The sequence below is a fragment of the Mya arenaria genome, chromosome 3 (assembly GCF_026914265.1).
Source record: "Mya arenaria isolate MELC-2E11 chromosome 3, ASM2691426v1".
Classification (NCBI taxonomy): Eukaryota; Metazoa; Mollusca; class Bivalvia; order Myida; family Myidae; genus Mya; species Mya arenaria.
Window position 1 is genome coordinate 82,762,572 of NC_069124.1, and position 26,285 is coordinate 82,788,856.

The 26,285-nt window shown below is 33.5% G+C and overlaps 1 protein-coding gene across 7 annotated transcripts; it reads right to left on the reverse strand.

Annotated features, from left to right (window-relative positions):
* Positions 1-1,704: 1,704 nt before the first annotated feature.
* Positions 1,705-25,167, reverse strand: LOC128227773 (ceramide glucosyltransferase-like). 7 transcript variants are annotated; one of them, XM_052938609.1, is made up of 11 exons: positions 25,039-25,167; positions 17,272-17,613; positions 16,870-16,994; positions 15,824-15,965; positions 15,217-15,319; positions 14,228-14,329; positions 13,919-14,034; positions 10,170-10,348; positions 9,803-9,889; positions 8,636-8,840; positions 1,705-7,815 (listed from the first exon to the last, which is right to left on the reverse strand). In XM_052938609.1, the coding sequence occupies exons 3-11, from the start codon at positions 16,989-16,991 to the stop codon at positions 7,621-7,623; spliced, it is 1,251 nt and encodes a 416-aa protein (XP_052794569.1). In that variant the 5' UTR covers positions 16,992-16,994; positions 17,272-17,613; positions 25,039-25,167; the 3' UTR covers positions 1,705-7,620. The 7 variants fall into 7 exon arrangements, with proteins under 7 accessions (XP_052794569.1, XP_052794574.1, XP_052794568.1 ...); XM_052938614.1 differs by lacking the exon at positions 25,039-25,167 and adding an exon at positions 20,157-20,313 and having other exon boundaries at positions 8,648-8,840; XM_052938608.1 differs by lacking the exon at positions 25,039-25,167 and adding an exon at positions 20,157-20,313.
* Between the last annotated feature and the right edge of the window lie 1,118 nt (positions 25,168-26,285).

The window sequence follows — 26,285 nt, forward strand, 5'->3', positions numbered from 1 at the left end:
CGGTTTACCTTACAGCAGACAAAGCGTTCGATTCCTTCAAAAAGTTTTCGACAGTATAGCAACATGGTATTGACATTGGTTCTTTTCAAGAATTTAAAGGGGCGCCATTCTCTCCTTCCTCACTAACCGGCTTGTTTTATCACACATTGTGAATGTGAATGCTATGAATGGCTGGTACTTCTGAACCAAAATATAATTTCCTGTGTTCGACCAGTCTCAGTAACATTGAAAAGTTACCACTTGTTACCTACACCAGTATGAAATAAAAGTGGAATACGTTCGCAGCACTAGGCCATCTGTGTCTGGATATTTTACAGTGACCTAGTTTATGTCTGCCTCTTGTTAGGATAAAGACAAAGCCTCCTCGGGATATAGTTCAGCAGTGGCACCCCGTCAAGACTTGTAAAACTTTAACACATTTCTCTTCGAACACAGTGGAAACCGCGATTTCAAAGCTTTTCTGCATAGTTGTCAGTTTTCCACTGTTAGGAAAGAAGACGTAGCAGTTGGGTTTTGCCTATGTTGCCCATAAAAGCCTTCGAGTCCGTCGGAGTTCTTGCTTTTGGACCAGATATCAAGAATGCTCGCGTAGACCTAGTTTTGCATTCAAATGAAATGAATGAATCGTGGTTATGACGAGGTTGCGTTTAACATTGAACCTTTAAAATGTTACTTCACTGTTTCAAAACATTTATCTGGTTCAAAACAGTGAAATATCAAATTTATTTCACTGATAAATCTCTATAAACCACCAGAAAGCATTAAATAATATTAATGACTATTTGATTAAGCACTCTGTGTTACACATTATTTGGTAAAAAACAGCGATTTTATGCTACATTTTATAAGTTATGTAATATACACCAATCTGTGCGGTTCGAATATAGAGAACGATGATTTACCGCTTTTTTACTCTATACACGTTCATTATACATCGAATAAATAGAAGCAAGAAAACCAAAATTTACATACGGTAACGTTGTTTAAACGTCCGTTTCTCACTTAAACTCCCTCCCTCACAGTATAAACAGATCTCATTTTGTGACGTTTTCAAAATTGCCCGGGGTGAGCAAGGTCAATTCGCAGCTTATCCTCTATTACAGATAATATTCCCCAACTTCAAGGGAAGGTAGGGTTGGTCATCATGAAGATATGTTATACAACCAAGACTATCTGTCAATATAGGCCCAAATACTAATGGCTATCTAACGAGGTATTTGTTCACGGACATTTGTCACGTAGCTGTGACAACTCTTGTTAAATAGACGCTTAGGGTTTTGGGTCACCAGACGAAGATTATAAAACGAGCTTGGTTTCCTTTTTGGGTGGTTATTTCTGTATCGAGTTACTAGTATATGTGAAGTTCGTTTATCGATGTAAGTTACCCCCCCCCCCCCCCTAACCTCCTTGGGGGAGCAATGAGATGGGTTTCCACCACACATTGGCTATATTGTGGGCATAGGGACATAACCTACTCCACTAATCAGTTATTACCAGAATGCATACTACCAGCACAAATGTCATGTCCTTACCTGGTTTCTGTTTTGCATGTATAAGCAAACTTGGATGGGTGTTACTTCCATGCCAGAAACACACATACACCAGTAACAGTGGACGGTATGGCCATCTTAGATAGGAATAATACTTGACAAAATATATCTTGCTATTGCCATCTTTACTAGGAATGTTCAAAAAACAAATCCAGTTGTTTTACTTTTATTACGAAAGTACTTTCATATAGCTTGGATGGATTTGGTTCTTTGGCTGTTAACCAAAATAGGCCACTTTTACGTGTATGGTACATATCTTAACAAAAGATTACAGTGGTTTTCAATACAAATATAATATGATTTATTTATATAAATACCTATTTAAAATAGTATGCATGTGCAAAGCAAATAACACATATAGCCACACCTATTTAATGATTTGTTCCAAGACTATTGAATGTTGCAGAGAAAAATTGGAGCAAGCCAGCAGAATCAAATTTCATCAATATTTGAAAATCATGAACAATTACAACATCATTCAACCTTCGAAGAAAAAGTTAAAGGCAATACCCACTAAATATAGTGATTTTATACATGTTTTAGGGGTTGCTTTACACTAAATATGTTCACAAGAAAGCACTGTTTGGCATCTTTCAATTGATGCAGGAAAAAATAGGCAAACTTGCTATAAAAAAGAATTAAAATAGGTTTTTGTATTTTTTGAAAAAGGTGCATAAATTTGTAAAACAAACATCATTTTGGTGTGGCCTTTAGTTTTTCTTGTAAATGTTGTAACAATATTGGTATGATATTTATTTAGATTAGTTTCTTTTCAAGCATTTCTCAATATTCATTCATTCCCTAATCCACAGCATCATTGCCTGGCAACAATTTAAGTTTGAAAATTATGGCTGTCTGAAAAATATAAAAACAAAGTAAATACAGCTCAATAGTCAACATGTTCCACATTTGGAATACTGACAACTAATTCAACAAAATACCTTAAATATCAAGTTTACAGTTCATACCCTGCGAATGAAAGTATTCGTTTTGTGAAGTTCTATGATGCAAATTGTATGTGAATGAAAAGGAAGTCAGGAACTATTTAAATAGGAAATCTTAGTAAGTGATAGTAATAATAATAAAATTTAAGTTATGCAGATGTATGAATATTTGTTCTAACATTTGAAAAAAAAGTTATTGCCAGGTGTTCATGATTCTAATTCTAAACATTATAAATAAAATATCAAGAAATAAACTGTATTTGAACACATTATACTAAAAAAAAATAATCAAATATCAGTGCTTAACCACCAAAGGTGTCATAACTACCTAAAACACAGCTAATAGAAAATAGAGAAAGGGGAAAACATTTATGTTTATTCTACAGTCACCACCAACAATAGGCCGCTATTGAGAAATAAAAATATAAATGTAAATAACATGTCAGGTTGCTCAGTAGTATATCGTATATCTTCATTATCTAATATGTGAAGTCTCAATATATGGACATAAAGTTATAATACAATAAATATACATTAGTTTTTTTGTGTATAGGCTATTGTTTATTGGAAGTCTCTATGAAAAAAAAAATCAAGTCATTAGTGCAGCCAGACAAATGATTCATTTTTAAATAGACCTTCAATTGGCTGAAATTATTGTGTTACTGACAAAGCCCCAGTTAGTTACCATCATCCATGGTATTTTACATGATTATTCATCCTCTCACAAAAAGTACCTTTGTCCTTCCTACAGAACTGTTATATTTCCAGTGCAAAATTCCTTTTTAATCACCTGGTTGAATGATATTCATTACTCACAGTAGATAATTTGACAAGCTACATGTATAAGGTTTCACTTTCAATGTTCACGAATCGAACTTTAAGTACAGCCAATGAAACATAGATCTATCAGTATGAATGTCATCCCATTGGTCAAAATTGATTACAACCATAACGTAATTGAGTGGCTGCTTTCAATATTTGACATGCTGAGTGCAACAAGACGAGTAAGACACTTAATTTTCACATGTAATAGTTTCCATGACATTATCCTGCTTCTCCAAGATATAAAATTGTCTCTTAAAACCACAGGTACTTAACAGCTACATTGTAACATAGAAAGACAAAACAGGAACATGACTATTATGTGATAACAAATGAAGACACATGGTTAAATGTTGGTAAATTATTAAAACTGCATTTACCAGCTTTTGTGTTACTATAAGCTTTCAGACAAGGACTCAGATTAGTTTTAAATTACCATACAGATTCAGCTACTTGAGAATTGACAATACAAGCTTAAATAATAGATCAGGAAGTCCCAGAAATGACTGTGGAATCTCAATCATTTAAAATGTTGTGAAATCATATAACTCAGCATATAACTTGTTAGATATTGTTTCATTTAAACATATACATATAATTTTTAAACATTACGTAATAAATACATACATATATAATAAATACCTCCGACCAATTTTAAAACAATATCAATATATATGAAATTTCAATCACAACCATCAAGACACAACAACATCACATTAGCAGTAAAGTAAAATGGAATGTTACAGATATAATGGTCCTTTTCATCTTCCTGAGCATGTTAAAAATAACTTTTATTCTATAAAGCTCTCATTATTCAACAGTAGTATAACTAAATAAATGTAATAATCCTACCGTGTCAACAAACTTTTAAACGTTTTATATGAATGTTGTCTAGATTTGTTATTCTATCAATTAAGAGTATAAAGATGGCATATATTGCCAGAGGATGAATCTGTGTGGTGATTTTTAAATGTTCATTTTTCCATTACATACTAAATGGCTAAAATTAACTAAGGAAATATTAACATGTTAAGACATATATGTGTATTAAGTACTTCAACTGACAGGGCCAATAACTATACGGAGATATGAACAATATCTCACTTCATGGCATTATTATACATGGTAACACAATAATGAACAGTTTTAAAGAAGCCATTCAATTTCATTGTAACAGATTATTTTTTTAAAAAACATGAATAATTCTTTTGAAATCTTTTTTTCAAAATTCATTTTGTACTAAAAATGCAACTTCATATACAAAAAAATACTCATGTTTTAGAACAAAATAGAGTCACAGTTTTAGAACATTTTTTATAACAGGTATGATGGGTGATTCTCCGGTCTAATAATAATTATAATTATATCTTCCGTCACCACTAGTATTAATGAAGTGATTTCAACCAACTTCTATTTCCTGGGTACATAACACAACCTTCATGTATGGTTGTGTCTTTAATGGACTTTTACATCATCAAACTAGAGATTCCAAAATGAACAGACAGGCTTGATGCCATGGTAACAGATGGCATCTTGTAACAAGTACAGCAAGTAACATATTGCACATAATATACATTACAGCCCTGCCCTGCACACAGATAACAATCAAGTGCAGGTAAAGTGGGTCACAACGATATCACCGTATCATGTGTGGGTTAAGGCGATACTATTCTATCATGTGTGGGTAATGACAATATAGCCTTATCATGTGGGTAATGACAATCTCACCTTGTCATGTGGATCAAGGCAATACCACCTTATCATCTGGGTTAAGGTGATATCATCCTATCATGTGTGGGTAAAGGGGATAACATCCTATAATGTGTGGGTAAAGGCAATATCACCTTATCATGTGGGTAAAGGTGATACCACCTTATCATGTGGTTAAAGGCGATATCATCCTATCATGTTAGGGTAAAGGCAATATCATCCTATAATGTGTGGGTAAAGGGAATATCACCCTGTATTGTGTGGCTAAAGGGAATATCACCATATCATGTTGGAGTTAAGACAATATCACCTTATCATGTGGGATAATGGCGATATCATCCTATCATGTGTGGGTAAAGGCGATATCACTCTATATTGTATGGGTAAGGGGAATATCACCCTATCATGTGGGTTCAAGGCGATATCATCCTATCATGAGAGGGTAAATGCGATATTACGCAATCGTGTGTGGGTAAAGACAATATTACGCTATCATGTGTGGGTGAAGACAATATCACCCTATCATGTGTGAGTGAAGACAATATCACCCTATATTTTGTGGGTAAAGGCTATATCATCCTATATTGTGGAAGAACTATCATGTGCAGGTAAAGTCAATATCAATCATCTATAAATAACTGGGAAAGCTATGTCATTTTAAAAGATTATCAGCTTTGTGTTTAGTATTAGCACATTTGGTACATTGCTTTATAAATAAATATGGAGCCCCCTAACCTGTGTGCGTACAACAACAAAAAAGCAACAGACAAATTATAATAATTCTTTGTGTCAAAAATAAAATTGAAAGTTATAATTGCAAAAAAAACCCAGTCAACTTTGTCTCACATGACCAATGCATCTTTACAATTTCTTGTTCTCCATACATAACAGACAAGTTAATGATACCCAAGTCTACATATTTTGTCATACTACCACTTCAAACACTACCTAAAAGAACCGTTCAATAACCTAAGTATTCAAACAGTATTCTAGATGTTCATTATCCATTCATGCATGTAAAAAAATCTAATTTAGGGGGATTCATTCTCCAGGGGCTGATTCATAATGCATCTTAGTGACTATTTTCAACATAGTGAAAATTTGCCTTTTTCTAAGTTGAATTTAAAGAAAACTAACAATGTTTTTACACCAACGATATGAAAATACTGCAAAAATGTTCTAAAGAATATATGCATATGAATAAATTTGATGAGAAGTAAAGGGTATTAAAATAATCATTTTCAAAAGTTACAAAATGTTCACCAAGTTGAATCTCAATTCACTGCTATGCTTTATGAGTCAAGTCCCACGTATGAAATTTCATCACATACCCGGTATTTAATATCTGTATAACATGATTAAAAATATAATTATTTTTTATATGCACTGCATTCCCTTTAAGTCAAGGAAGCACTCGCTTAATAAACAGGCATGTAATGACATATGAAATATGTTAATATACAATATACAGAGTTACCCAAGTAGGTCAAAGATGCTACCATTGCCAATGATAATGGTATGTTAATATATTACTAGATGCTTCAGAAGCTGTTAAAAACACCTGAATTATATTTGGCTATGCTTTGAAATGACTGTTCACTGAACAAAGTGGCTATTAAAGTTTTAACATTGAGGAATGGTGAAATCTTATTCCTTCATGATGATTTACAGTGAGCCCTATAGGGAAAGCTTATGCCCTAGTATGTTTAAAATTCAAGAAAATATATTTTGAAATTCTAAAAAAAATGGATTATGCTCCAATAGAATGTTTAAGTATTATAAAATACAATTAACATTGCTGTAAGATATAGTTATAGCCATGCCAAATTCAGTCAAGGCAATAAAGAATGCCCCTTTCAGACAAAAAGATCAAATTATGCAACTGACACGATTCTAACATCCTCCTTACAAGCATGGTTAAAGTTCAAGGTGGATATACAAATATTTCCTATTGTATAAATACCAACAACCTTTCAAATAATCAAACACTGAGTTACAGTTTGTACTGCATTATATTATATAAAAAAAAAATATTCTGACACACAAAGTCATGCATTTGGCCCCACAAAGTATAAATATTGTAAAATCATATTATCCAACAGGTATATAAAGCATTTACAAAATATACTACAGTTTTGATGTTGATAAATATATATATATATATATATGTGTATACAAATGTAAGTAAAACAAAGAGCCCCTTAATTAATATGGTAAAAAGAGTGATAAAGCAAAACTTCCATTATGTTTAATATACATGAAAAACTGGTTGGTCAAGATCTGGTTTTGAGTCATTCAAATTGCATAATGTAATTAAAAGCGAACAAAGCATTAATGACAGGACAGAACATCTTTCATATTTAGTCCATATATATCAAAACATACAACATATGTTAAATAACAAACATTATGTTAGCAGTTGACCATAGAAAATACAACTAAAAGATCAAATTCTGCACCTATTTACAACACAGCAATGAAGCAATGAAAATATGTCTTTTAAACTATGGTTAAGTATACATGTATAACTAATTGATGGATAAAATGGGTGACCTTGGCCTTAATTGGTAAAACTGATATGTCTGATGATTATGCTACAACTTGACTTTGCCCTTATCATGTGTGTTTAACAGTTCTGTATGTCCCCCGAGGGAAAGTTTATAAGTGTGTTTTCCCCATTTGATGCGGCGCGGTGAGATGAGAGCCACAAAGAAAACCCAGACAGCTAGGACCTCACGCAGGATCCATACTATGGTATACTGCAGCTTGGAGAAAGGTAATGGGCCATGCTGAAATACACAAAACACAGCGTTTCAGCCATAAACCTATAATAATTACATTTTCTGGAAATATGAAACTAGTAAGGTATTCCATGTTCACTGTGCACCAACGATAAAAACAAACCACTTCAATACTGTCAGAGTTATTTCATGTTGCCACATGCACTTCAAATTCACATTATATTTGCATCTGCTAAAACCTCTGTGTTTTATGCAGTAGCAGCACATCAGGGGAGAGAATTGGCTTGAAAATCATCTAGCTGTTTTGTTTCGTTTTATTATTAACTTAAGACGGTGGAAATTTGTACTTAAATAACTTAATATGTGGATGAGCATTGACTATGAAATATCACTATAATATATTTTACTGCTTGTACGTATGGGCATATAATATGTACTTGAAATGAACTCTTAATTCTGAAACATCAATTAGTATAACAAAAATGCATTTAAACATTTTCAATAAATCACACCGAGAATAAATCATTTACAGAGAATGAAACTTTAAAGTCTTTCTGAAAAATGAAAATATTAACTCTTTCTTTGTTCAATTTGAATGTTGTTCTAAAAGGAAATGAAACATTAAAATTAAAGCCTTCTTTATGATCGTACATCAAACATTTATAATTAAAAGATCAAACAATTGCAACTATGAATCACTTTCAAAATATCACATGATATTACTTCTTAAAAGAAATATGAACATAACTGTATATTGAAAGGAATTAAAGCATATAGAAAATAAATAATAATAATAATAAACAAAATATACAATATGTATGATTACACTTGTGACAAAATAAAATTTTGTTTACTAAAAAATAAATACCTTTGATTTTACCTGTATCAATCTGAGAAGCAAGTGATCAGATATTAGCCAGAGGCAGAAATGGACAGCGAAGAAGATGTATGGGTTGATGCCAAGGAAGTGGTAGAATGCCCAGGCTGCATACAAGCCCAGGGGGATACACTCCGTCATGGGCTCCAGGAAGCCACTCACCAGAGGCATCATGTTCAACCGTAGTCGCAACCACCTAAAGGTAGAACATCATATTTCAACTTATATTGCTTGGTGGAGGGAAATCCTCCTGTGATTACCTTTATTATTATGTTAGTTATGGATATTATGTTTCAAAAGTTTATTGTACGAAAGGCCTCTGACCCGTACACAAACACAAGAGCATACATAAATGATACAAACGTGATAGAAAGTGACAATGACATGTAATGATATCAAACTTAAACTTCCATAAAATAGTTTCTTTCTTTAAATGCATAATATATAAACATTGTCACATCACATATGATTAAAGCATTTGTACTAGACATTAAAGTATAAAAAATTTCTAAACTTGATAGTATTTTACAATATAAACATTCATCAACAAAAAATGGAATTCATATTCAATATTGGTATTTTTTGTCACTATTATGCCTGTGTAGGCAAACCTTATGGGCAAACAAGGAATGCTAAAAATGACACAATGCCACAAAACTATGTTTTTCAATCAGCACATTAAAAGTTTTTAATATCTCAATAAAAACAGTGATCTACACCTTGTTCCAAGCCCTTATAAGTTAAATCACGTTGCATCATTCGTAACAAAAGTTGTTGAGCCAAAACTGTTTTCCAATTATCTGTCAATTGACCATAATCCAATCCCAGGGTATGTAACCATGTTTCACAAGTGCCTCCTATATACTAAGTTTCATATAACTACATGTTATTTTTAACTCATATAGTTAACCTTTTTTTGTCTATAACTATTAGCATTAACCTTGATTTTTCTATTTCTAGTAACAGCAACCTTGAACTTACGGTTTTGAGGGGAAACCACCAAAATCATATAAACAGGATTTTTCTTGGAAAATGCACTTACTACAGTACAGTTGATTTATAAATTTTCTGAGTTTTAAATACCAGGTTATTACAAAGAATTAAATTCATGGGTGATAAATGTATCATCCACCCCACCGCTTGATCAAGAGTACATACCTGACCATGCGGTTCTTATAACCAACTACTGCTGACTGGGCGAGGTTTTGTTGAGCCGGATAAGAGGACATCACCAGTCTGTGACCCCTGTGAGTGGACAGATAGAGAAATTTAGTGTAGTAGACTACCATTTGATAAGAGCAAAAGGCTTGAACTATTATAAATCACATGACACTGAATGATTCCTTAGCCTTAAGTTATTCATTGTACAAGTATATTAAGTTGACAATTTGTTTAATGATTGGATAAGCAGTTTTACATTCAGTAAGATATCTATGGACCTTATTAGTTTAAAAATTCCAAACTGTTGAAATGAATTGATATATTGCACGAGACATTTACACACAAAGGATTCAAGGCCACTTACTTCTCATGTAAAGCGTGTGTCAGGTAGAAGTCCTCTGCCAGATATTTGCCGAACCAGTTAAGACCGTGCAGCTCATCAAGGGCTGATTTCTTGAACATGTACGACATTCCCGTACAGCAACAGAGGCCCAGGATATTGAACGCAAGGTAGTAGCGGGCAAACGCTCCACCAAAATACGTCTGTTGAAGATAATGTTTCGTATGAGTAAAGTTTTATTTTTATCATAATACTTTAGACAGTGTAAAAAAATCAGATTTAATGCATTGGCCTGATTTCATATATTCTTACGTAAATTACCAGAAAAAAATACAAGCCTGACACTATATGTTTCAGAGGAATATTGATACATGTTCTGCTAGCCTGAAAACAGTTTCACCAGGTTTCTACCCTCAGGCTAGTGCAAATTCATTGTCGATGTTTAACATACATATTAAGTGTGTATACAGATGCATATACTTTAATTGCTGGACAGAAATGGCATTAAAACAGGCTGTGAAATGAAAATGACAAAAGAATTTTCATAAACAAAACAACTAAAAGTATTATGCACACGATAAGACTCCCGGTGAACACCCTGCAGCAATTTGTACACTGTACATCAGGAAAACCCTCAGTTGACCCCTGCCTTTGGGGGAGTTTACAGAACAGAACCAGGGCTTTTTCGGTAACCAGATTGTCATGTGCAATCTAAATAATGGTTTGAAAGTTTGGGCTGACAATAATTTAGGAGTGATATCTAAAATAACAAGAGCTGTCACAGAGACAGCGCGCTCGACTATTCCGCCGCTTTTCAGTGTAAGGATTGAAAAGTTTTGGCGAAACATGCATGGATCACTGTTAGATTAGATTTCAATGCAATACATGATGTGTAGAGGTATTAACATAAATGTGGTTACATGCAAAATTTTAACCAGAATTTTCAAGTGTAATAATAAAGGGCCATTATTTGCAAAACACAGTTATCTAGATTATTCAATTAGGTTGGGTGGTTGAATACCATTGTATAAAGTCTCAATGCAATACATCAAGCAGTTGCTTAGATATTATCCTATGTGTGCTAACATTCAAGACCTTAACCAGAATTTCTAAGTCCCATAATAAAGGGGCAAAAATTGTATAATATGAAAGATAGAGTTATCTTACTTTATTAAATAAGAAGGTTAAATGGTTGGGAGCCTGTGTGTGAAGTTTCAATGCAATACATGATGTATTTGCTGAAGCATTGACTTAAAAGTGGTTACATGCAAAACCTTAACCAGAATTTATATGTTGAATAAAAAGGGGCCATTATTTGAATTTAATGCAAACTAGAATTATCTTACATGGTTATTTAAGTAGATTGGATGGTTGAGTACCATTTTATAAAGTCTCAAAGCAATTCATCCAGTAGTTGCTGAGATATTAACCTATGTGTGCTTGCACACAAAACCTTAACCAGAATTTCTAAGTCAAATACAAAAGGCCTATTATTTGCATTAAATGCAAACTAGAGTTATCTTACATGGTTATTTAAGTAGATTGGATGGTTGAGTACCATTTTATAAAGTATCAAGGCAATTATCCAGTAGTTGCTGAGATATTAACCTATGTGTGCTTGCACACAAAACCTTAACCAGAATTTCTAAGTCAAATAATAAAGGCCTATTATTTGCATTAAATGCAAACAAGAGTTATCTAACTTGGTAAATTAAGTAGGTTGGATGGTTGAGTACCATTGTATCAAGTCTCAATGCAATACTTCAAGCAGTTGCTGAGATATTAACCTATGTGTGCTTGCACACAAAACCTTACCAGAATTTCTAAGTCAAATAACAAAGGCCTATTATTTGCATTAAATGCAAACTAGAGTTATCTAACTTGGTTAATTGAGTAGGTTGGATGGTTGAGTACCATTGTATCAAGTCTCAATGCAATACCTCAAGTAGTTGCTGAGATATTAACCTATGTGTGCTTGCACACAAAACCTTAACCAAGGGGTCTTTTTCTTCAAGTGACTTAATGTAATTAACAAAAAATAATGAAGTTTATCATAAAATGAAACAATGAAATATCCATTCTTTTATATCATTATAGTGATAACATTTGATAACTTTAACATAAGTGCTGTCATGGCATAATTTGTAGGCAACTTTCTATATACAGGTTTATATGACTTAAAAATAAAAGTTTACAAAGGTCTCTGTAAACGTCGATTAAGTGATGTCCGTTATTTGTTACTTATAATAAAGGTATAAAAGTGATGGTTTCATTGACACACTTAAGCTGACACCAAATTTGAGCCAATTAAAATAAACCTGGCCTCCGTTTTTATTTGATATATTGATGCAATTTGACAGTGGATTGATAATGATGATGTATACACAAGTCATTAGGATATATTTTGAAAGCACATTTAGGTGAATTTACCTGCATGGGTAATGCATATATGAGAATGATAACGAATCAGCTGAGAATCACTCCTACACACCACTCTTAAAGCTGCACTCTCACAGATTGAACGTTTCGACAACTTCTTTATTTTTTTCTTGGAACAAGCAAATTTTTGCGAAAATCCATGGAAACAAGTTATATAAAACTGCTGACCGTAGATCACAGATTTTTATAAGTTAAAAACCTGATGTTTTATGCATTTTTCGTAAACTGTTAGTAACGGTTTAAGCCATAAAACATTATTTTTTTGTAACAGAAATATGAAATCTACAATCTGGTTTTTGTCAGCAAGCTTATATCATTGGTTTGCAGATATTTATGCAAAAATTTGCTCTTTCCAAGACAAAAAAGTTGTAAAAATGGTATATCTGTTGCAGTGCAGCTATAACCAGGCTTTATTCATTAAAAACACTGGAGATAAAAATTGAATTAATAAAACTTTATCAGTAGTGAAATAAATCATCAGTGATTTTAAATTGCAAGAAAATGTTTAGGTGAAACTGTTGCTATGGTAACCCTATCAATATGAGACTTGTTTCCTTATTTTATCAAATCCAATTTACTGTCAAAGTAAAACTATTACAGAATTTGTTTTTCCCTGAGATAAGAAAGCTTTCAATAATATAAACATGTTTCATCTCTCATACTCTCCATCCTTTCAAAGCAGACAAAGCATTTCTAGAGATGTAACAGAAGACTTCTGCAGATATTCATCTACAAATTAAGATTTCTGGGTTGATATTTGTCTTATTTTGTTCAAACTGAGTATCTGAGTAGATATCTCGGCATGCTTGCTTAATTCCAGTTCAGAGTTAGATAGTTCAAATATCAAAAAAGGTGATCTAGTCTTAAATGAAAATTGCAGAGATGCATTTCCCTGTAACCGTAAAACATTCACGCCCATCATAATGAAAACTTTTTTCAACAGAGATGACTAAACCTTTCAGTTACATAACAAAATGCACCTTTATTCTCAAGGTGCCGACATCATGCACCTCTATCCTTCAGGTGCCGACATCATGCACCTCTATCCTTCAGGTGCCGACATCATGCGCCATTATCCTTCAGGTGCCGACATCATGCACCATTATCCTTCGTGCCGACATCATGCACCATTATCCTTCAGGTGCCGACATCATGCACCTTTATCCTTCAGGTGCCGACATCATGCACCATTATCCTTCAGGTGCTGACCTTCTTTCAAGCACCTTTTTTACAGTAACTTTATCTCTATCTACATGTTCAAGTAACTTCTGGGACAGTGCCAAACCTGCAGGAGCAAACTTAATACATGTTTTTATTAACTTAAGTGCACATACCTTCTCTAGCGTCTGAGCGAAGCCCTTCTGGTCAGTGGTAAAGGGCATCTGGTGACAGAGGGCCACATTTGGTTTCTGCAGCTTACATGCCATGTCCATCATGATATCCGTACTCCCTGTGGGGAGATCATATAACTTTGTCAACAACTTGCCTCAATTTTTAGTAACAACTTTGAAGACGTGTACACTTGAGGAAAAGATTACTGATTTTCTTGCAAAAATGAAACATTCACCAAAAAACACCCCCTTGAACATTTTCAGAGTATGACATTGCTCAATTTTGTAGCAGCTATTTTTTTATGTTTGTACCTTTAATCCTACTTGTGCTGATCCAGACATACTCATACTTGGCATGGTCGTAGGCGGGGGCCATGTTGTGCACCATGGGGTTGATGATGCCGTCCTTTCCACCTGTACATACACACACAATTTTGGTCATGCAGTTTACGTTATTGCTTAACATACAACAACATCAAAGAAGATTTAATTATGCAATGCTGACAGTCTACTAAAACCAATCTAATACAACTTGAATACACTGCATTTTATCTGTTTTATAAATGAATATGATATTATATCAATTTAATGTAGTCATTTATAGATAAAGACTACATTTTTCTTGAGTTATTATAATTATTCACAAATATGTAGCAGTTGGCGTATAATTTTGATCAGGAGGGTTGTGGATAGAGTGACTGCTTGGAGCCTTGATGTAAAGGACAACATTCAACAACTAGTGTGTGTTTAAAGCTGCACTCTCACAGATATACCGTTTTTACAACTTTTTTATTTTTTGTCTTGGAATGAGCAATTTTTTGCGTAAATATCTGCAAACCAACAATAAAAGATTGCTGACAAAAGATCAAATCGCAGATTTTCATATTTCCGTGCGAAAATTAATGTTTTATGGCTTAAACTGTTACTACAGTTTAAGAAAAATGCATAAAACATCAATTTTTGAACTTCTATATGAAAATCTGCGATCTGAATTTTTGACAGCACTCTTATATCACTGGTTTGCAGATATTTACGCAAAAAATTGCTCATTCTAGGACAAAAAATAAAAAAGTTATCAAAACGGTAAATCTTTGAGAGTGCAGCTTTAAGGGAAATATCTTTATTACCCTACCTATTATGCTACTTATTGCTTGGTAATGCCCACCCATACTTGGTTGGACTTAATGTATAGACGAAAACAAATAAAACACTCTCCATCATGGTACAACTTAATATAATTCATTGCGTTAGACATATTAATGTTGTTGTGATTAGAGATCTATACTCAACCCTGTACTCACCTATAAAGAGTGAGCAGTCAACCTTGGGGTACTTTTCCTTGAGTTTATATACAAGATTGATGGCGGGATCGTGGTCATCCTGCACACAACACAGCAGCTCAAACTGGAAAACATAGTGGACATGAACTTATTAAGGAATATGTGGGGGTTATAATTCTACGTTCAAATTTGGTCAGGGTTAAAATTGGTTTCAATTTAGTCTTTATTATATAGCTATCAATGTTTAATAACAAAAAACTGCCTTGACAGCATCTTAAAAAAGATGTTTAGTAACTTCAATTTGATTATCAAGTTCCAATTGACACTAGATTTTAATTGAATTTGTTCGATTTTTCTGCATCCTATATATAAATAACAAGAGCTTTTTTACCACAAATCATTCAAAGTAGCAAAACAAGGAAATTATGCTTAGTTCCTAACATGTTTATGTGTCATAAGTTGATGAATGAGGTAATGCAATATTTACAAGAAAACACCTTGAAGATCTTTACACTTCCCTATGAAGCACACCATTTATATACATGCAACATGAACAGACCATCCTTATAGGTCAGAGTACATTATGAAATGTTCACACACAAAGAAATGTTCACACACAAAAACAAACCTTTGGATATGAAATGCTAAAGTGGCTTTCGAGGTTGATTTCCAACAAGGGATCAATTCCCATCAGGGGCTTGATGATGGACACGCCGGGAACATTGTCTGAGATCAGGGCTGTGTCTTCCTTCTTGAAGAGGATAAATCTCCTGAAACCCACAAACCATCCAGTTACAAGTGAAATATAAAACAACATTAATCAGCATGGTCATTTGGGGAATAGGAGACTAATGTATTTTAAGATTGACATTCACATCTAGGTAAACTTTTAAATTCCTCTGTTATCGAGTTACATGCAAAGTTAAACAACAAAGATGAACATAGGATCATGGAGTAAAATGTATTGTTTCATCTTCAGTCACAGGTGAACTGTGTTTGTAAAAGTAATACAAATATCATTTTACATGTACAGTCATTAAGATTTTATCAGTTGTTTAGTTCAAGAAAATATAGGTTGCATTTCAAATTAAAACTCTTAAAATCTAAATAACCCAGGCCAACCAATAGCCTCAGTAAATATCATTCATGAATAATTAACATTTATGAAGTTGCCTTTGAAAAGAATGCACTTACTTTTTAAGGCATGTAATAATTAACATGAGCTGCCATTGTGCAGTTTTCCCTATATGTATCTTGTTTCGGGAAGTTTTGTGAACAATGTCAGATCAGAGAAATATCAAAGCCAGTTAGAATAGTTCATGTCTTGAGTGAAACAAATTTAAGGGAATGAAAACAAACAGGACCAACACAATGCCTGTTTTTTTTCATAGCTTATAATAATATATTTATTTGAAAACCTTAAAACGCAATTTCTTGAATATTGGGTGTATAATTCATGTTGTTATCTTTTTACACTCAGAAATGAAACTTTCCATTGCTTCAGGCTTATTATAACATTGAATCTGGACTATCATAAGCTGTGTTTTTTCTGGCACTAAATTACAGAGCTTAATTCAAAAATCCTCATTTGGACTCTCAAAATGAAAACCCCTTCTGGCTTCTGGAGACCAAGGGAACAGATTCAATTTTGATAGGTATAAAATCTTAACATACCCGCCTATCTGTGACACAATGATGAAGAAAGTGGACATGGCATAGAGGACGAGCGCTATCACGCCCAGGAAGAACACGATGTACGACCATGTTTGCTCATCCAGCAGGCTGTATAGGCCCATTGTCTACAAAACATAATTATAATAGTAAACACATATTACATGTCAATAACAAAATAGACTACATCAATATATATGGGTCATCTTATCAACGTGTTCACCACTATATATCGTAAGATCAGAAATTCCTTTGAATCCTTAGCAAGTTTAATGATTTTTAAAAATAAATAAATGTGTTTTAACAATAATATTACCACTGTCAACATATGATCAACGATTGAAAAAAAGCTTAAAAATTAACTACAAATAAGTACAAAGTTTCAATGGTAAAAACACCACCAACCTGAACAGTCTGTGTGAGGCTATTTCAAACTCCAATGTGAAAGATCAGAATCAGCCTCTACAACTGCATTATAATGCCTGGTGGTAACTCTTCTGATTATTTCAATATCTCCTCTATATATTTCGTAACTTATGTATATCCAAATTTGGCAACTTTGTTCCCTGAAGGTGACTTGACGTTGAGGTTGAAATGTTCCTGTGAGACCGGAGGGCACTGTGTCTTTTATTTTTATTCAGGCTCTAGCCATGTGATTTGTTCCAATGAAATGGAGGGTGGAGCACTACAAGCTGTCTTACTCTTGCTTCTGTCTCTAGCCTTTTGATTGCCAATACCTTCCAGCCTCTGTGTTAAAGGAGAGATAAACAGTGAGTGATACTGAGTGCAGGAAAATCTGTAATTTGTTATGCCTGCTACAAACACTAACTAAAACAACACCATCTTTGCAGTGGCAAGTAATGTCAATAAGGTACATGTATTTGCCTCAACAGACCCATTATGGTAGACAAATACAGTTAAATTATACAGAGAAACAGCTACTCTGTCATCTCAAATTCATTTTAAAACAAATAGATGCATTTATAATCATTTTACATACACCTGTAAAATCATTCAATTGTCTATATATTACATAAACTAGTTGATTTTTCCATTCTGGTAATATACATTGGCTAAACCATGAATATTGATACAGAACATTTGTATATTTAAATGTGTGTTCAGTATCAAAAAGAAGACAATATAAACAGTATCACATTATTTTCTCCCAAAACCTGTTTATTTTTTTAATAATTTTTATATATATCATGCTGCTAATTAAGCCACCTTCCTTCATTTCTAAATGCTTTGGGTGATGTTAGGTCTCTCAAGTCCTTTGACTTACAAAGTGTAAGAAACAGCATTTCAAACATGTTAGCCGTATCTTAAAATTTGAAAACCTGGATCATATTTTACGAAAAACAAATCAGATTTGAAAACGCCAATAAACCCATTAAATGATCAATGAATTCAATATTACTACAGACCTTAAAATTGTGAAACTCACTAGAGAAGCTCATTAAAAATTCATGCTCAGCAATAAAGGACTGCCATCATCCACATGATTTGACTAAAGACATTGTTATACTTCTAGGTTGTTGCATGCTAAACTATCATCTTACACCTAATTTCGCTGACAAAATATCTATTGCACAGCTAGACACAAGGGAAGCAGTGAAAAGCCTAAGAAATTTTACAACAAGTCTTAGTATTGAATTATGTTCAATTTGACTGTATGTCGCACTCCCTAGTAAACAGTGGGCCCATTGTGCAATACTTTGTAAAAGTTATCAACATGATTAACGACATTGTTGTTAACATTTAAATGTGAAATCTTTAATGTTGCGTTAATACATTTAAAAAGCCAACAAGTTCAACAGAGACACCCTACAGTCATCCAAATATTGTTAGGAACATTGCAGATCACAGGTGACTATCCCCTGAGCAGTAACAATTTGAAAGTTAACAACAATGTTGTTTATCATGTTGTAAACATTAACAAAGTTCTGAACATTCGGCACATTTACAGAAATGATGTATTTTACAACTGCTTCAGTGTCAATTTCTCTGATCTAACTATATTATTAATACAATAAGCATGTACACATAAACAGTTATCAATTTAGTAAAACCATGAAATATTTCATCTTTTAACTTAATAGCTATGGTAAATGCTTATGGTAAAGAATAATCAAATTACTTACAAAACCCCAAATATGTTTTTTATTATCTGACTGAATCCAAAATTGTAACTACTACTACACTGCACATATTTTATATACTATCAGATCAGTGTGAACAACAAATTTACAAACTTCCTGGATAAGTGTCCTGACTTGCAAAATCCACAAAATGACAACAATAAGTAATCCCTTTCAGATTAATCAATAATTACATTCTTCTTGGACTTAAGACAGACATTGATATTCATGTAAATATTTTGTAATTAAAGAAAATCTCACTAAATCTCACCAAATTAAGCCTAAAATACCCTACAGGTTAATCCCAAAATATTCAAGTTGAAACATAATATTGAAAGATATTTAATATGCATGAAAGCATACATTTCTTGTGTGGTAAGTTATTTCATGAAAAGAACATTCATGAGTAATGGAATTTTTTGTGCATAATTTTATCAAATTTAATTCTAAATATTCATGTATTCTTTAATTTAATAAAGATGTTAAACTACCAGTGAACATATATACAAGGACTTTTTGTCACTAGAAGCAAAAATATACCAAAAAGATATTGATTTTGAAATTTTGTAAACAGTCTTTCTACTAATACACTTAAAATCAATTTTATTGATCTGGAAGGCTAGCACAATCATAATAAAGATTTTGTGGGAAATTGCCAATAATGGTTTTACATATTTATTTTAACCATTTCATCTCCAAGTACCGCTCCATTGAGAAAGTAAACACTCCTATAATTACCAATATTGGAATTGTAAATTCAGATGAAATCCATTAATAAATCAAGACTGGTCTTGCATATGAATTACAAAAGAACACTTTTATCAATATTTATCAGCGAAATTGGCTTGGCAATTCTCTGCCAAAAGTGGACACTGATTATTTTTTATATTACAGCAAAACTATTTCGTGACCAATCCTATTCCAAAGAATAAATAATGACAAATAGTAGCACATGCATTAATCATTGGTTTATGACTCTGTTTAACAATACTATTCATTTTAAAACTTCAAACTGACAACTTGATATTTATCTATTTGAGTGACATAATCATGGCAAGCCAAGCAGTTAGTAAGTTGAAATTAAGTAAACTATTTTTAAAATACATGTCCAAGAGCTTGAATTCTGAAGTGAGAAATCCTATTCAATACCTGTACATTGACTGACCATGTGTTATATGCCAGTTCTTCCTTTTCCTTTTGTTCTTATCCAATATGCACATATGTTATACAGCTCATTTGATAAATCCTTCTTACATTCCTTTAAGGCTGTAGTAATTAGAACATTTGTCACACAAATACAGTAGCAAATATATCTACACTAATGCATGTGAGTCATGGACAGAGGATCAATCATTAATTGCTAAAAATAGGGACAGCATGAACTGCTGCCCAGAATTCAATACCTACCTGTCCCAATATTTGCAATTATTGATCAGTCTTTGAATGTGGCATACCCAGCTTAAAGAACTGAATGAATATGAGATGGGCATTCAAGCCTTATATGTGGCCACTAGCTTCACCTATGGCGCTGTTTTAAAAGACAAAATCACCACCTTAAAACATATCATTGAAGAGTCAGTGAGTGGCTTACATTTAAGTCATCAGTGACATTCCTCAGCCTTTCATGTTCAGATCAATACAAGCTGCGAAATGATTCAATGGATTCATAAAATCATATTTATATGGGTCCGGGCATTTTCATTTCTGTCTAAAGTAACATGGTAATATACAGTCTACAATTTATTGAAACCTCACCCTACAGTACTTTATAACAGCAAATACCCTCGACCAAACAATGATACTATACAGCTGTTTCGTTGACTTCACAATTTTTTTTGACAAAATTAGAAGAATGGAATATCCTCTTCAGCTGTATATTTTTGAAATAGCACTTTCATGTCACTATCACTGTAAAATCTTCACACAGATTGTCAATTGTATTTTTTGGCTACAAATTAATGTTGTTACATTTAATTTTAATAAAAGCATAAAAATTGTTCTGTATTATAAATATATACATTTGAAATTTTGAATTTACATCCTCTATAGAAAGTCCGACATGTATAAAATTTCGAGTAGTTTTCATATACATGTATGCACATTTAAAAAAAAAAAGTGTTGAGATGTCAACAGATCATGCAAGGAAAAACAACATTTGTAAGTTCAATTAAGTTCAAAGATTAATTCAATTCAGTACATTCTTTAAATTAATAGAATGTAGTTAATGTTTTTTAAGCTTACAGGTGTAACCAGGTGTTAAATTATAGGTAGTGCGAGTGTTTCTCAGGCGTGTATGTTCCGTTATGTATGATTAGCTCGAGTGTGAATACTTTTTATCCTGTCATGGCAGTGGACACTTTTTACTAACATAATTGTTATATTCACGGTCTATGCACAATTTATTAAATCCTTTGTCCCTTTCCTTTTTTCTTTATGTCATTCCACATTTGCTTCTCGTTAGAGTAACGTTGTAATTCTAGACTCAAAACTACATTTGACTTTATTATACAAACATCATAGCTGTCCTGGTAAGCTTCTTTATCTTCTCATTTGTCTTAATTTCTATTTTGCATGTCGTTCGTAATTGTTTATTTTAATATGTATTTTGTATTTGTGATTTATTCTCTTTATAATGTCTCTAAAATACTCTTTTGTTTGTTATAGGTTTTTTTCCTCCATATATGAATAAAATAAATATCGAACCCATCAATCAAAATTAAATAAATAGCCCAAAGGTTACAAAGGGTACTATACATACAAGATATATGATGACACAGCTATACAATTAAAGTCAAGATCAATAACACCTGCATCATAATTCAGGAAAGAGTTATGGAACATGTACATCATTATTTTCACTAAAGACTTATATAATCCAGATCCAAATCAGGGCTTTTTCTGCCCATTTTGGGAAAAAGACCCTAGACATTTTGGGAAATTTTGCGTCGTGAAAATGCGGAAATTGGGAAATTTTACAGTGAAAAGAAAAAGCTGTCTAGTCTCCTGCGAATTAGGAAATGATTTAATATTAGTTTATTTTCCCTTTAAAAGACCCCAAAAATATCAATCCTTGGGGTGTAAATATCTGTTGCAATAAATCATGACAGATAATATTTCATATCTCTGAATGTGATGAAAATCAATGATTTCTGGGTTCAATTACCAAAAAAAATTCACATCACATAATTTATAAGGATGTTGAAAATGAACCAGTACAGGTAAAAAGAATTTTCCCAATATCTTATATTTTGCTTTGGGAATGGGTCCGATAGTCGGACCCGTGGGTACTATAGAAAAAGCCCTGCAAATGAAGGAAGAAGTTGGTAAACGAGGGCCTAGTATCCGTTCATCATTATTTTCACTAAAGACTATCCAGATCCAAATGAAGGAAGAAGTTGGTAAACGAGGGCCTAGTATCCCTTTGGTGATGTGGATAAATAGAAACAGCTGCCCTGTTAGATCAGTTGGAAGAGCGCTGTGTAAGTGTGTTTCATTTAGATTTAGGGTTCCAAATCAGGCACACTTTTACTGGTTTACTGTGTCTTCAATATTTATTGTTTAACAGGGCAGCAGGCTGCAACAGCCATGTGAAAATGGGCTTTCAGAAAAACTTTTGTTATTAAGACATTTTTGTGTATCCTGAAATGCCACAACTCTCAACTGTGAAAAAAACAACAACTAAAAACAATATAGTATATAGTAAACACAGCCAATAATACAGTTTGTTATGAACACAGTCTTTTTTAAAAATGTCAACACTGTTTACACCATGCAAATTACATATGCTTCTTATACAATAAAATCATTGTTATTGCATGCCAATGTGCTGAATAAATGTTCATATAATAAATGTTTAAATGCAATCTTAGGATGTCCAAATGCTTAGACCTATTGAGCTTCAGGGGGACTTTGCCCCCTCTTTACCCCCACAAGCGCCCTGCCCTTGACCCTAAAGCCAGGACAGTAAAGTGGCGTCAACTTTTCAGAACCCTGAAACCTCTGAACAGGTCCATATATTTTGTCAATAAAATAACAATTTGCTAAAATCTCATGCTTTATGTACAGCAGTATTTTATAATGGTTAGCACGACAATGTGCTAATTAAATGAAATTTAAGGCTCTTAAAATGCTTAAACCCCATGAGCTTCAGGAGGCTTCGCCCCCCTCTGAACCCCCACAAGGGCGCTGCCCTGGACCCGTAAGGGGGCCTTTTGCGGCCCCCTTTACCCCCCGCGAAAAAGTGGCGACAACTTTTTTAGAACCCAGGGGGAACCCTGCGGCACTGACTAGCATCTGCCTTTCTGTTTGCAGACAAACATCATAACGGGAGGGCACTAGCATCTGCCTATCTTTTCATTGCTAATATTTTATTTCATTTCAATCAGTGTGTTTTCCACTTCAAATAGTTGGCTAGGGCCCAGGGGCTGCAGGTAAACAATTTCAAAAACAAAACCTCTTGGATATTTTATGCTAGGGCAGCTTGTATAATCCAAAAAACATATCAGCAAATACAAGAATCAGAGGAAAGATGAATTAGAGACTTTGCTCACATTTCTGACCAAAAAATATGGAAAATAATGTTCCATGAATGTTGCATCAACATCATGGAATACTTTGTCACAGTAAAATAGGCTTTAAAAGCCACTTCAACCAATTTGAAACCCTTTGAATATACTTCTGATAGCCACTGCAATCTCAATTTGTTTTTTGCTGTTTACCAGTCCTGCAGCTAGTAACTTCATTGATCAACTGTTCAAGTTTCAAGGCATTGTTGATAGTTTTCACCAACTTACAATTTGTTGTAAAATGTTGACAAAAATATTTGGATAATTCTGCAAATGAGAGCAGTTCAATTGATATTCTTTGCAAAAGCAGTCGAGGAACATCAAATAAATGTAGATGATTGTTACGGAAATGCAAGACCAGTTTGACTTTTATCGTTGTGTATGTGCTATTATGATCACTATTCTAACATCTGTGACGCATCAGTTTCTATTTAAAAATATAAAATGGGTACCAAAAATGAAAAATGGATTTGGATGCCTTTTTTCACTGATTTTTGTTGTCGTTTTTTTTTGGCGAGATAAACAAAACCTTTTAGAGCCTAACCAAGACTTAGTAAAAAAACAAGCAGAAGGTTATCAGTTAGCGCAGTGGTTAGCGCACTCGCTTCTCACCAAGGCGACCTGGGTTCAATTCCCGGCCTGGGTGCATGTGATTTTGGATGGTGGTCACCAAGTCGGACAAGTGGATTTTTTTCTACGGGTTTTCCAGTTTCCCCCTCAACACAAGACCACACTCTCGTGCAACATGGTGCCAACGACAGTGATTAATATAAGATGCAATGATTGTGAAATTAAATAAGTTTAAAACTAAGATGTCTTTAAAATCAAGTACTAGCAGAATATCAATAAGGTGTAACCAAGAATGGCAGGCCTGCAATTTCCAAATATAGAGGCAATGGTGAAGGTCATGCAGTTTTTGGAGTTTATGTATAATTTCATACAAAGACAAGTTTTTATTTTTTTGGCATTATTTGTCAATAAAGTATCAAAAAATATTCTGAACTGATTGAAGAGCGTTGATCTTCTCAACACAAATGCAAAGTTAATAATTGACTTTTTAATGTTAACATCATAACACAAATACCATGAAAGCAACAGCGACGCGACTCAATACAGATCCGATTATGTCCGAAAAAAACCACATCCGAACATCGTTTTCTATCCACAACAAGACATTTTAGGAATTATGTTGGTCAAACACATTTCCTTGCCTTAATTAGTGTTACTAACAAGACAGCCCTTCTCAAGTTATGGTATGTCATTGACATGATGTTATGAAAAAAGCTTAAAATTGTTGAATTAGTCGTAGACAAGCGTCAGCGACCACCTGTTTTTATTTCTCACCTGAAAGTTTTGTATTTCCAAATGACGCTGAAGCCTTCTGTGATTACCACTATGCAGTCTATGCAGTCAATGTCAATATAAAAACGAACACTTAGTCATAATAAAACGGGTATTTGACTTACCTTCCTTGCGTATATTAATCACTCGATTATAAATCGCTCACACACAATACAAAATGTCTTATAATATTCATTTCCATAAAACAGGCCACCGGAACAGAACTGTCGCACAAACCGGCTCTGTGATTGGTCACTTACCTAAGTTAGTCATTCAGGTGTGACATATTTATTGTAAAAGACCGTTTCTTTCCGTACCAATATCCACAAAAGTACGCGTTGCATTTTGTTAATTGCACTTACTGAGAGGTTTGCTCAATTGTAATTAGTGGCGTAGCTAGCCCTCTATTCATGTGTGAACTTATTATTGTGCTATGGTGGTCTGGGGGCATGCCCCTCCTACTCACCGCTGAAATTTCTAAAAACAATGGTGCATTCTGGGGAGCTTCATTTAGTCATGGAAAATGGACAGTTATAGGATAATAAATCAACAAATAAACCCTTTGCTCGGCAGTGTTTGTTTGTATAAAATAGCAACTATGTTAATAACACTCAGATTGTCTTACAAAAGTCTGATTTTCGGTCCTTTTTGCCATTGACTTGTATAATAACATGTTCAATGGCAATGACCATATGTCTGTAACAGCAAGGTAGGACTTCAAGTACGAATCCTCTTACTTTGGCTGAATAATTATTTTTGTCAGAATCATGTGGATTCAGCCGCGAACTCGCGTACGTATAGGCAGCTACGCGCCTGGCACATTCATTCTTCTTTCTTTTTAAAACACAAACAAAAAACAATGGAATTTGGACAGAAATTTAGTTTGTTGATTGTGGAGCTTTATTTCAACGCGCTCTGCTTGTTCTTTTCATAACGTTTCGAATTGCCGATAATCTTAAAGGGGCTGTCTCACGTATGATAAAATAGCGGGGAAAAAAGAAAATTGTCGAAAACTGACATGTACATGTAAACTTGGCATCGAGCTGTACAATGCATTGAAACTTACTAACTGAAGTACCACATAGTTTACAATTTATTTAAGTTTAGCAGTTATTTCGTATTTTTCCATTAAAAAAGATTACTGGGTATGTCTACCAGGTAGAATTCATTCCTTATGCGTGATTGGCTAGTCGGTGTTATCACGTGATATTACCGAGGTAGCTGTATAGCTTAATTATGTCACCCGATTAGTATAAGCCTCTGTAGCTCAGTGAGTAAGACGCTGGACTTCAATTTCGGAGACACTGGTTCGAACCCGGTCTCCGACACATTTTTTTGTTACATTTCGGTACTTATTTTACAATTATGATAT